Source organism: Alosa pseudoharengus, unplaced genomic scaffold, assembly GCF_046254945.1.
Source record: "Alosa pseudoharengus isolate Yale_2024_CS ecotype anadromous, Long Island Sound unplaced genomic scaffold, YU_APseudo_1.1 YU_APseudo_1.1_scf_6, whole genome shotgun sequence".
Taxonomy (NCBI): Eukaryota; Metazoa; Chordata; class Actinopteri; order Clupeiformes; family Clupeidae; genus Alosa; species Alosa pseudoharengus.
Genome location: NW_027468848.1, coordinates 37,848,669 through 37,862,274, shown reverse-complemented (window position 1 = coordinate 37,862,274; position 13,606 = coordinate 37,848,669). Strand labels below are relative to the sequence as shown.

At 41.1% G+C, this 13,606-nt stretch overlaps 1 protein-coding gene across 3 annotated transcripts in view; it reads left to right on the top strand.

Annotated features, from left to right (window-relative positions):
* nos1 (nitric oxide synthase 1 (neuronal)) overlaps positions 1-13,606 on the top strand; it is a 46,601-nt gene extending 32,995 nt beyond the window's left edge. For all 3 annotated transcript variants that reach the window (XM_076269487.1, XM_076269488.1, XM_076269486.1), the window contains 13 exons: positions 1,552-1,610; positions 1,982-2,098; positions 2,565-2,739; positions 2,866-3,004; positions 3,138-3,216; positions 3,682-3,875; positions 4,134-4,303; positions 7,853-8,063; positions 11,130-11,217; positions 11,520-11,641; positions 11,755-11,903; positions 12,147-12,341; positions 13,484-13,606. In XM_076269487.1, coding sequence (XP_076125602.1) covers positions 1,552-1,610; positions 1,982-2,098; positions 2,565-2,739; positions 2,866-3,004; positions 3,138-3,216; positions 3,682-3,875; positions 4,134-4,303; positions 7,853-8,063; positions 11,130-11,217; positions 11,520-11,641; positions 11,755-11,903; positions 12,147-12,341; positions 13,484-13,606 — 1,821 coding nt within the window. The remainder of the gene's footprint in view (positions 1-1,551; positions 1,611-1,981; positions 2,099-2,564; positions 2,740-2,865; positions 3,005-3,137; positions 3,217-3,681; positions 3,876-4,133; positions 4,304-7,852; positions 8,064-11,129; positions 11,218-11,519; positions 11,642-11,754; positions 11,904-12,146; positions 12,342-13,483) is intronic.

Genomic DNA, 13,606 nt, shown 5'->3' with positions numbered 1-13,606 from the left:
CAGTCGAGATGACATTTTAACTTTATTCTATTATGTCGGGTTTAAAGGTGCCATGTGTAAGAAAATGGATAAAATATCCAAAAAATGAGCTACACACATCAAAAGAATGAGAAGAAATAAGAGTGATGATGTCATTACAAAAATGACAAGGTATAGTGCTGCAGAGATATCAACCTGAATTAGCATGCTAAATTACTAGCCACAGCCCGACAGGTGTCATAATACCAGTTTCGGCCATGGGAGGCGGTATGCGGGCAACATAACCGCCAGCCAAACTGCAATACACGTTTCTCGGTTGTTACTCACCAACTCACTTTCTGGAGGTATACTGCCCCCATCTTTTATGGAATGTGGAGTATGAATTGATTTTTTGGTGGACATTACACATGGCACCTTTAATGTCGAGTTTAATCTCGTCATGGCAAAAATGTTGAGTTTAATCTCGTCATGGCAAAAATATTTTTTTCTTCATGTGTGGCCCTAATACTCCGTCGTATTAATCAGAATTAAACACAGTAAAATTGTGTAAATAATTTGATTGATTTTCTATTCGTTTGACAGCCCTATTAAGGATATGATATCAGGCTTTTGTGTTTTGAAAACTATGCTCGCTTCAGTTTACTGTAGTTGCTGTTTGCTCTTCATTTTGCTTGTCACAGTTTAGCAAATTTGCCATTTCAGAGTAAGATATCATCAATCCTTGACAAGGAAACTGCGATGCTGTTGCAGTGGCCAAACTTAACTTAATGTCAATAGCATTGGCTTGAAGTGGTCCTCCCCCGTTAAACCACATGGTTTGCGGAATGTTCTGTTAAACTCTGAATTTTTCTTCCCTTTTTTTAGAGATTATGGTGAAACCTGCATTTGGTTGTGTGGGAGAGTGTGATAAATTGGCACCTTGCATCTACATAATGTGAAATGCACTGAATATTATAACCATGGGGAAGAGGGGTGCGCAGGATGTTCCATGTCTTTTATAAACCAGCTTCAAGCAGTATTTAGGGAGAATACTTTACCAGGCACTTTTCAAACAGTACAAGTGTGTTTAGAATACCAAGAAGGTTTCTTTTGGATTCACTGCAAAACATTTGCAAAGTGGACATAAACAGTGTGAAAAAGCTATTCTCTACAAGAACAGAAGCTGGACTAGGGGTTACAATTTAAATATGAACAATTTGGAATGTTCAAATTGAAAAGCTCAAAGAAAACGTGTTCGCCTTCAACGTTTGCCTCTGAATCTGAACACACCTCCTGGTTCTGATCAGCCAGATCTGGGCAACAACTGGGCCTGATCCAGGCCAGAATCTGTTATATGGCTTCAGACCAGCCAATCAGCTGCTATCTGACTTCAGGCCAGCCAATCAGTGAGGCCCCTCTGAAAAGTTTTCTGTATGTCCTAGTTTCAAAAGAGAAAACAGATGAATATATCTAAGTAAAATGTATGCCGTTTGAGGACATCACTACACTTTTCTTTTGCAAACACACCTACACATTAATTGAACGCTCGTTCAATAGTATGATACCCCCCCCCCCTCCTCTCTCCCTTTGCAGAAGTTTGGTGCAGCTTTGATGGAAATGAGACATCCCACTTCCAACACAGAGGACAGAAAGTGAGTTTGATGTACTTTGTTATTTGCATATCAAATATGCAACAGATGTATGTGCTTTCTTATGTTGCATTGTTAACAAACTCTATTACAAACACAAGCACGCACTCACTCACACACTTATGTATGCACACACACACACACACACACACACACACACACACACACACACAAAAGCGCGCGCACACACACACACGCACACATGAGCGTGCACACACACACACACACACACACACACACACATCCATGACATCCCCAAAAACACACACAAACATGCACGCACATGTTCCAATGTATTTGCCCGTACAAACACATAGAACACACAGAAATATATCCTCATATACACTCCTCACCTGTACCTTAACTTCTTCCAGGAGCTACAAAGTACGGTTCAATAGTGTCTCCTCCTACTCGGACACACGCAAATCCTCCAGTGACGACCCGGAGCCCAAAGACAACTTTGAGAGCACGGGGCCTCTGGCAAACGTCAGGTAAATCACGGCAGACAGCCTGCCAAGTGCTTTGGACAACGTGGTCAAATCAGGTCTGCTGGCCAGCTGAATGTGAAACCCCGGTCATGTCAGTTGTCTTGCGTTGATCCGCAGTGACAGGGGGGGGGTTCGGTTTCCAAACACTTCCTTTTTCTCTGCAGCCGTTTGTAAGCCATGTCTTCATAGAGAAAATGAAAGAGAGGAGAAAAATGTAATTAAAAAATGATGGGCTGGTGGAGGGAAAGGGCAGCCTGTTAAGTTCACAACTGATTCAGTAAATCTGTGCCAACTCTAAAACAGATATGGGCCAGATCTGAGGGCTGAAGGCAGTTGCTTTGTAGGCATTCATGGTGTACTATGTGTGTGAAAACATCGAATCTCCTGGCAGAATAAATTGCAGCCCCCATGTCGCATTCTCTCTTTCTCTATCTCTATCTCTATCTCTTTCTCTCTCTCTCTCCGTCAGGTTTTCTGTGTTTGGCCTTGGCTCCAGGGCCTACCCACACTTCTGCGCCTTTGCCCACGCCGTGGACACTCTGTTCGAGGAGCTGGGGGGTGAGCGCATCCTACGCATGGGGGAGGGAGACGAGTTGTGCGGCCAAGAGGAGTCTTTCAGAACCTGGGCCAAGAAGGTTTTCAAGGTAATTTGTTTTGGTTACGAAATAAGACCCACATTTTTCCAAAAAGAAAAATGTCAATGGCAATAGATAATTCTACAGGAGTGAATGTCAGAATTAAAAAAAAAAACGGTTTGCGTGGTTACACAGGCTGCATGTGACGTCTTTTGCGTTGGAGACGATGTGAATATCGAGAAGGCAAACGACTCGCTCATCAGTAATGACCGGAGCTGGAAAAAGAGCAAGTTCCGTCTGACTTACACAGCAGAGGCGCCCGCACTCACTCAAGGTAGGCTGCAGCTCAGCACGGCCATGTTATGGAGGTGACCAATTTTAAGGCTCCAATTATAGCTTCATGAGCAATGGGATTTGTCAGCGCTTAAAGGTTTGACAGTTGCCTCACAAATGCCTTTCTTTTGTAGCACTTTTCGCCGTTCATAAGAAGAAAGTTTCTGGTGCCACACTGTTAGTCCGAGAGAACCTACAGAGTGAGAAATCCACGTAAGTTGTTTATACAATGCAGTGCTCACTAGACAGACTTAAAACAACACAATGTAAAAAATGGTATTTAAACTCTTTGTTGTCAATCATGGGTACCCATTTAGTATTGGGATGGTACCCAGTGCATCAGAAATTGACAAAAAAAATCCATTTTAAATTTTCCTGCACAGTACAACATAGTTATAGTGCAATTACAGGCCTTCCGGGTGTGCATCAGCATTATCAGAGCCTCGATTCTCAATTTTATCAAAAGTCAGAGTATTAACAAAAAGAGTTTGAAGCCATTATTTTTTAAGGTAAAAAAACCTACATAGTGTTGCTTTGAATGTATGTGATATGCAACCTGGATAAATAAAGAAACAAGTTAACAATGAATTCTATAGCATATGGTGTGGGCAGACTGCTTAAATCTCGTGTGACTGTGATGCCCACTAATCACTGCTCAATTCTGACTGTTGCTCTCAGGCGCTCCACCATAGTTGTGCGGCTCGCCACAAATAACCACGACAGCCTGAGATACCAGCCTGGGGACCATCTGGGCGTCTTCCCAGGCAACCAGGAGGACTTGGTCATGGCTCTCATCGAGAAGCTGGAAGACGCCCCGCCTGTCAATCAAATAGTCAGGGTGGAGTTTCTGGAAGAGAGAAACACAGCCTTAGGTAACTGATAGCAACAACAATAACAACAACAACAACATGACTTGACGTTTGGAAACTGATTAGATCATGCAGATTAGCATATCTGTGTTTTCTTATGCAGCATAAATCAAATAGTGTGGTCTGGCTTAATAGTGTATAAGAATGGGCTACTTACAGGCTAACAACGCTAGCTTTATTAGCTAGCCTGTAAGTTTGCCTCCATTTTGTTTTTAAAGGTCAAGTATAACGTCTGTATCTCCCCTTGTTTCCCCTTTGAAGGGGTGATCAGCAACTGGACAGATGAGAACCGCATCCCCCCCTGCACCATATACCAGGCCTTTAAGTACTTCCTGGACATCACCACCCCACCGACCCCTGTGCTACTGCAGCAGTTTGCCTCTCTCACCACCAACGAAAAACACAAGAAGAAGCTTGAGGTTCTCAGTAAGGTAGGCCTGATCTCCAAGCCATGTGGTCAACTATGTAATGAGTCAGCCATTTTGTAATTCTCTTCAAATTATGAACTGTACATTTAATTCACTATATAGAACACCATAAAAAGTCCCCATTGTGTCGCAAGTTTTAGTGTATAAACAGTAGGCCTATGCACTACAGCAGAGCATGTTCTTTCTCCAGTATATCACGATTCATTGCAAGGTGAACAAACTGAACAAAGTTCCATACGTACATGTTAGCACAGGCTGGATATGATGCACAGATAGTAGCTGAACCAGACGTGAGTCAGAATGGGCCCTTAGATGACATGGACTTGCAATGACCTTTCTAAACTACTGTGTTGGTACATTCTGCATACGGCTTCTCATCTCGGACTTAGGCATACAACAATATCAGCCTAAATTTTAAATATACAAAATTGCAAATCAAAGGTCTGCCTGTAAAAAAGTTTTGAGCAAAACCTGGACAATTCCTAATATATGTCCTTTGTGATGAGCAGGTAGTTTGAAAACAAACTCAACATCATGCAAGCCTTACAGGACCTCGCGGCTTGCCACTCAAGAATCAAGATGTGCGTTCTTTAACACACAGACATATTTCCTTTCGCTTGCTCAGCTTCCCACTGTGGACATCAACGTTTCTAAAAACAAATGTAGGCCGGGCGTGAGTCATGCGCATACATGGTTCAGCTCATTCTTAACAAGGGAAGAGGAATGGAGCGAATAAACACACAGCCTTGTTCCTTCCCCCTCGACTTGTTTACTGTTCTGGGCAAGATTTTGCCGTTGTCACAGCTCTCTCTCTCTCTCTCCCTCTCTGTCTCTGATGAATGACTGATTCAGACGTACAGTGCTCGCATGAGTAGCGGAAAGTCATCTTTGGAAGCCCTCTATACTTGGCTAGGCTCTGAGCAGAAGGGGCAACATCAGAGAGAGAGAGAGAGAGAGAGAGAGAGATAGAGAGAGAGAGTTTTTCTCTTTCAGACTGCAACAAAATCTGAGCATTATCATAGCTTCTAGGTCACATTGAAGAAAAACTAAAAATAACTAAAAATATCGTATTAGGACTATATCTCTCTTGATATGCTGTTATTGCATTTTGTTGTCTTTGTACTTGTACTCTGCACAACTAAAGTTGAATCTAATCTAATCTAATCTGTGCAACTGAATACAGAGAAGTACACTAATAATAATTTTACAGTGTTTTGATGCTCTGTACTTACAAACCTCACCATAACATCTGAACTAATGCTAACCTTTGTTATATGCAAACTGAAAGTATTGATGTGCTGTGATTCTTTATTATTCATTATATTAGACTATGCATATAGATAGTTACAATGAATCAAGAGTTATGTGGTTAAACATCCTTCATTGACTTGAAAAGTCCTCTTTGGTCAGGAATAGGTGGTATTACATCATAATCAGTGTGTTATGCTGTGCTATGTAATAACAGTGTAACAAATGCACCACCAAAAACACTAGCACATTGCAATTATATCACTATCCAAAGTGATTTACAGTGAAGGGGAAAAAAATATGACATGCACTGTAGGCATGTGAATATCATCATCACCATAATCTGTAAGGTTTGAGCCTTGTCAAAAAATGCATGGCAAATGTATCACACATTTCCTGTTTATGTGGCGAGGTATGCAAATTCATCATATCGCCATTTCTGCATATTACAACATAATAAAAAAAAGATATTCAATTTAGAATCAGCAAAATTTTGACATGATGTGTACCATATTTGACATGAATCAGATGAATTGTCTAGGAGAATTACGTCAAAATTAACCATGTGTCACAACGCACAAAATCCCAAATATCTCACTTCCTGTTGGGTGTGGCTAATGCAATGTACATATTTGACAAAGTTGTTCGTCTTGGGGAGTTACACGCACCTACAACATTTGGTGTGCGTAGCTAAAAGTATATGCCAACCACAAGACTAAGTGAAATAAGGGGGCACTATGGAGTCCATTGGCCATACCCGTAATTTACAAAGAGATCGTACCATACTGGAATCTAATAATTTGTCACTAGCAACCTACATCTGTCCTCTGTCAAACACAGTTGCATTTTCAGCTCTGAACAAAACCACTCAGGAGTTCTTCTGGTCCGAACCACTCTGGTTCGGGCATAGTTGCTCCACAACGAAACAAGTTCAGACCGAACTTCCCGACCTCAAATGTTGTTGGCGGTGCTAAGTTTACTGGCATCCAGGCTAGAAAAAATCCTCAATCTACAATCCTCAATCACCACCAATGTGCAGTACCTGGGTGAAGCAGGGCAGGTGTTTTGCACCCATCCCAGAAAATCCCTGGGAAAGCTCGTAATTGGTTTGCATCCCACCTTAAAGGATGTTCATTCAGTCTTGGTTAGGACAGGTATCACAAGTCTCACAACCTCACCTCAGGTGTACCTCAGGGATCAGTTCTTGGGCCCTTTCTGTTCTCCATTTACTCCTAAGGTGCAATTAGTTACTCCCACAGATTTGCTTATCACGGTTATGTGGATAATGCTTAACTTTACCTGTCTTTCCCACCTGATGACTCTACTATTTCAGGTCAGACTTTTGCATGCCTTTGTCTAGGTGAAAGATTGGCAGATTCAGCTCAATCTCTCCAAAACTGAACTTCTGGTATTCCCAGCTAATACAGCTGTTCCTCAACAGATCAGCATCCAGCTTGATTTATCTTCACTGATCCTAGTTAAAACGGCACATAACTTGGGTGTCACAATTGATGACCGACAGATTTTCTCTGAGCATGTATGTAGCCTCAATCACAAAGTCATGTATGTTTATCATATACAAAGGATAAGATCAGACCTTATCTAACACAATATGCACACAACTTTTTGTGCAGGTCATGGATCTTTCCCAACTGGACTATTGCAATTCATTTGTTAGCTGGCTTACCAACTTGTGTATTGAGACCATTACAGATTATTCAAAATGCATCTGGTCTAATCAGCCAAAGAAGACGCACGTAACTCCTCTGTTAGTTACTCTTAATTGCCTTCCTATAGTAACCAGAGTTAAATTAAAATCCCTCACTCGGGCCTATAGGATACTTACTGGATCTGCATTTTGCTTTCTCAATTCCATGATACAGCCTACTGCAGTCCTCTGAGGAGTGTCTGCTATGTTGGCTTTCCATCAACACTCAAGACTCTTTTCTTTTGCGATTCCTCATTGGTGGAATGATTTACCCACTGCTCTTCATGCTAGCGATAGTTTTGGTATCCTCAAAAAGCGTCTATAGACACATCTTACGTTGTATCTTACTAATTCATTCTTACAGAGTTGTGGTATATGTTACATAGTCTATTACTACTGCTTTATTTTGGCGACATGACTATACTTCAAAATGTTAATTTTAATGGTAATGTAATGTTTATTGATGTAATTGTAAGTGACTTTGTACAAAAGTGTCTGTTAAAAACCACAAACATAATCATATTAGCTAGAGCAATACTGTAGTTTTTAATTCTCGCTGCTGGTGTGTGGGTTTTTGTGTGTGTGTGTATGCTCAGGGTCTACAGGAGTACGAGGAGTGGAAGTGGTACAACAACCCCACCCTGGTGGAGGTGCTAGAGGAGTTCCCCTCGCTGCAGATCCCCTCCACCCTCCTGCTCACCCAGCTGTCTCTCCTCCAGCCGCGCTACTACTCCATCAGCTCCTCCCCCGACCTCTACCCTGGGGAGATCCACCTCACCGTGGCCGTGGTGTCCTACCTCACAAGAGGTAAGCATGGATATACGGTATGACGGAATACAATAACACTGACATAGAGAATACAATAGAATTGAATTGAATGGAATAGAATAGAATAGGATGACACTGAAACAGAAAAGCAAAATGTATAGAAAAGCATAGAACTGCATCTAAAATTGGAATAGAATAGAGTAGAAAACAGCTGACTAGTATAGTGAGGCAACGAAAAATAATATAAATTAATGAAAAAGAAACAGTAGAACAGTCTAGAATAAAGTGACAATGAAGCAGAGTATGTCTGTGTGCACAACTCCCTGCTTTGCCAGGGCATCCTAAGACGCTTATCGCTATGGATACCATTCCAGTCTGTGAACAGTTTCTATGCCAGTAATTTACAGGAATATCAGAGAATGATTGAACACAGGGCCGTAGTCACCATAGACATTGAGGGGGACGTGTCCCCCCCAATATTCAAATATGACCAAAATGTCCCCCCCAATATACGGACATAGAAAAATAAAGACAGAAAAAAGCGTTATACTAGGCCTACAGGAAACCAACACGCACCACCATCTGAAATGTAATCAAACGTAAATAATGCAAAAATTAGTGACCTAGTGATGGTTCCAGAGTAGCCTACACCCCTGAGTGGTTTGTCCTGGTGGTTTTCCGTTTTTCGTTAGTGACGTGCGCTATCAAAAGCTATTTATACCATTTACTGCACCCTACTGCGGTGAGGTAGGGCTGTCAACAATATCGCAGCTACCGGTACAATTTTCACAAAACTTGTTGGAAAGGTGTAGCACAGGCTAAGGAAATCCCATACATTTTTGGGGCCGATCAGACTCAAAGGGAACTTTGAAACATTTTCCATATTGTAGCCTATTCTCGCAATGATAGCGAAAGTGAAACATTTTATTTTAAATGATGAATTTGTGCAAGCCTGAGTCATTCATTTCTTTCACGTCTTTCAACATAAATAATGCATTCATATGCTAGTAGTAATGCCAGAAATTGCCGTTTATAGGCCTCTTAGAAATGGTTGTTGCATCTTGCATATTATTTAGATGCGCACTCAGTCGCGCATCCATGCAGGCAAAACGTAGGAATTAAATGTGGCGACGGCACACAAGTTGGAAAAAACTTTTACAATGCACTGGCGGTGATAGCCTACAGTTAATGTGAATCGCCAAAGAAAGGAATTTGCACCTCCATTAATCAATTAAAGGCTGTAGTAGGCCTAATGTTTCTACATGTTGGCACAAAACATAATTTCTGTCAGAAGCCAGTCTATAATGCAGATGGTAACATGAGGAGTCAGACAGAAGAGGGGCCTGTCTTAGTAGCCCATTCCTGAATCCTGTCCCTTTCAAACTACGTTAAAATTGTGTTAGCCACCAGCATAATAAAATCTAAATTAAAAGACAAAATCTTATTAGGCTATAGGTCCAAACCTATGAGTCTAAGCCTTAGTTAAGTAATACGTCAATGAACCACATTCTGTGTAATATAGAGTTTAACAAAGATACTCTAGTTTGTAATTCCTTTTAAAGTATACATTTTGAAGACAAATGGAGTCATAATACAGGTCTAGGGATGGATTACTGAATGGGCTTACTGGGCCTTCTCCACCCTTCTCTTTTCACAAAACTCACCAGAAGTCATCATTTAAAGGGTCATTTTTAAAAAAAATAAAAAATCTTCCGTGGGAGAATGCCTCAGGACCCGTCTATCTGGAGGAGGAGGGGGGGGGGTCATCTGTGCCCAGGGGTTCATAATCCATCCATCCATGCCATGCCTATGTCTGTCAAAAGTTTGGAATACCCTAATTGACTGTTGTGATTTTTAATAATATTTTTGCATGGTAGGAAATGTATTGAAATTCTGTTTGGGGGTCTCTCAGACCCCACCACAGATTTGGTCCCCCCCAATGTTGACATCATGACTACGGCCTTGAGTGAACATGCTCAACAAATCGCCTCACAGATGTCCCCATGGCTATGTGTTGAACACAGAACTCTTTTGTGTTCTGATGGCGCACAGGAATGTTTAGTTTTCTGTTTTATTTTGTTATGTTTTTCTTTCTAATCTTTGATAATTAGCAGGAAAGGTTCAAAAATTCAAAGATTTAACACCTTGTGTTGTTATGTTAAGCAGCAGTAATAAAGCCATAAAGAGATAAAGCAATCCTCAGCATGCTGTTGGTCTGAATTCATGTAGTGCAGTGAACTTCACTGCATGGACTTTGGACAGACACTATAGACAAAATACTGGTTTTCAAAACAAAATGCTCGATTCCATGTATGTCGATCTGTACTGTATGTAAAATATTTCACAGTTTACACACAAAAAAGCAAATCCCAACTCTTCTCTGTATTTTAATAGCTAGAGGAAGTTAGAAAGGTTATCAGGCTCCTCAGCAGAGGCTATCTAAATTGCTGTGGATAGGTTGAAGCAGTAAGTGGTGTTTAGTAAATTAGGATTCTCACATTCTATAAATGAGGACAAAATTGTTCAAACAGAGATGAAGTCAATCATACTGTATCTCTTGACCAGTAATCAATCTGCTCTTAAATTGTTATTTGTGTAGCCCTGTTTTTAAAAGTAGTTCCACCCTCTGTCTTTCTTCTTTCTCCTTCCTGTCTTTTTTCCTCTCTTTGATTGCTCCGAGTTGTTTTGATTAGAGATCTCCTGTGAGGCAAGCTCGCCACGGTTCAATACGAGTGGGTCCGTGTGGGAGTGTGTAATTACCACACACATATGTATGAAAAGTACCCCTGCCACTGAGGCACCTATACCTCTCTCTTCAACTGTAGTCTGGAATTAAGTAGGGTCGTCGATCTGACAGTTAACCATCGCAAAGAGAAAAAAAACAGCTAACAAGCATCTCTTTTGCACCGATCCTCTCTCTCTCTCTCTCTCTCTCTCTCTCTCGATCTCTGTAAAGCATTATAAACATGAAATGATGTGCATAATCACATAATTGCTTGTTAAATTGTTGCCGTTTACCAAATGTCCTCAGATAGTGAGCATGTGAGGTACCGTGGGTTTGTATTAACGGGTTGGTGCGTAATTGTATATAATTGGTACCCACAGATGGGGACGGCCCGATCCATCATGGAGTGTGCTCCTCGTGGCTCAACAGCATTGAGACGGACGAAATGGTCCCCTGCTTCGTTCGAGGGTAATGGTCATATCTTCAGATTTATTTTTATTCGTTTTACATTTTATTTATATTTCTTGCTTTACAGTTCATCATATTCTGGTTACATTCATCAGAACCATTAAATAATCATTAAGCAGTCTTTGTATAGTTAATATGTCTAATTACAATCAGATGAAATCAGCCAGTTAATTAGCAACAATACACATTAGGCACTGAATAATAAGTAAATCACTTCATGTTGAAATAGTTTTGTGGTAACATTGTGTTTTGAAAGTGTGTGAGAGACTCATCTGAATAGCGACTTGGGCGTTTCATTTCAGTGCTCCCTCATTCCGAATGCCCAAAGATGTGAGGGTTCCGTGCATTCTGGTCGGCCCAGGGACTGGCATTGCCCCCTTCAGAAGCTTCTGGCAGCAGAGGCTGTTTGATCTCGAGCACAAGGGTGCGTTTCATCCAGCCCCCGTCTTGCTTAAGAAACGGATATATTGTATACATATGTATATGTTGATGTGCTGCTCATTAGAGGAACACATTGTCATTCGATCTCCCTCACAGGGATCAAGTCTTGTCCCATGCTACTGGTGTTTGGGTGTCGGCAGTCAGAGATTGATCACATCTACAAGGAGGAGACCCTCCAGGCAAAAAACAAGGGCATGTTTAAAGAACTTTACACAGCGTACTCAAGAGAACCAGGAAGACCAAAGGTAAACATTTAACTCTGCTATCAATGGATATAATCCGGCTATCACCATGCCAACTCTCAAAAGATAATTGGTTCTGGGAATGCTTTGTTCACTTCTGATTTCCAATGGGCATAACCAGCAGTGCAATTAAACCTAAATTTGTACAATAAAGTTTTACCAAATCTTTTCAGAAATGTTAACACAATTCCACAATTTTCTCTTTCTCTCTCTCCTCACTTGATGCGGTATCTCTCTGTTTGTCAGAAATATGTCCAGGATGTGCTTCGTGAGCAGCTGTCAGAGACTGTGTACAAGTGCCTAAGAGAGGAGAGTGGCCACATCTATGTGTGTGGGGATGTGGGCATGGCTGGAGACGTCCTCAAGACGGTGCAGCAGATCATGAAACAACATGGGAACATGACACTGGAGGATGCTGGATTTTACATCAGCAAGCTCAGAGTAAGATCTTGTAGACAATATACACTACCGTTCAAAAGTTTGGAGTCACTTAGAAATGTCCTTGTTTTAATCATTAATGTTGTAAATGATTGTTGTAGAAATAAATGGCTGATCTTTAATGCAATATTCTGTTTACTAATCTGATATAATTTTAAAAGGCTAACTGAGAAAATATTGGAGAACCCTTTTGCAGTTATATAAGCACATAATGTAATCTGAAAACTGCTGCCCTGATTAAAAAAACAATGCAACTGACCTCAGCTGGTATTTTGTCTATGATAGAGTGGAATGGAAATCATGTCTAAGTGACCCCAAACTTTTGAACGACAATGTACTTGTCTCAGTATAACCACATAGACCATATAAGCAATACATAACCCCTCCACATCCACAGGAACACTTAGTTAACTGCTGTGTACGTAATGTTACATTAATCAGAACAGGTTATTACATCAGTTCATGTCATCCATGCTAAGATGCACTAAAATACATTAAACCCCTTATTAACTCACATCATTAGGACCTAATTTGAATTGAAAACATGAAAACTTTTTGACAGACTTTGCACTATGCCTGCCATTTAATTTAGGGCCATCGCACCACTAAAGGTGGCATTCAAATAAAGTGAAACTGGCCTCTATACTTGTTAAGATGTTAAGATTTCATGTTAACCTGAAATGGGAACACCAGCTAAAACAAACTGATAATAGCAAAAACAAACACAGCAGTTTTAATCTGGAATTGCGTGTGTCTCCTTTGATGATAAACTGACTTACTGCCCCTTACTAGCTAAGGTAGACCAATTTGTTATGGTTTACCATCACACATGAGGTGTGTTTACTGTGATGAAATTGCTCGGCAGTCACCGCTGATATGCCGGATTACAATCATATCAGTTTCAGTCACCTTTTGTATTTTTATTCAAGCCCTCAGTAGGTGCCCAACAGCTCTCATTCCCATATCTGCAGCTGCTGATGTCCATGATGATGCGTCATTTGGGCTAAATGTATTCTTTCAGTGAGATAATGGTGGCCCTAGGGCAGAGTCTGATAAATATATTCAGTGGAAACCATCAGAGCTTTTGAAATGCCTGAGCCGCTGCTTCCCACCTCATGTTGAGTTTTTTCCCGGCTGGATTTCAGGATGAGAACCGCTATCATGAGGACATATTCGGCGTTACGCTGCGCACGTATGAGGTCACCAACAGGCTGCGATCGGAATCCATTGCGTACATCGAGGAGAGCAAAAAGGACACAGATGAGTAA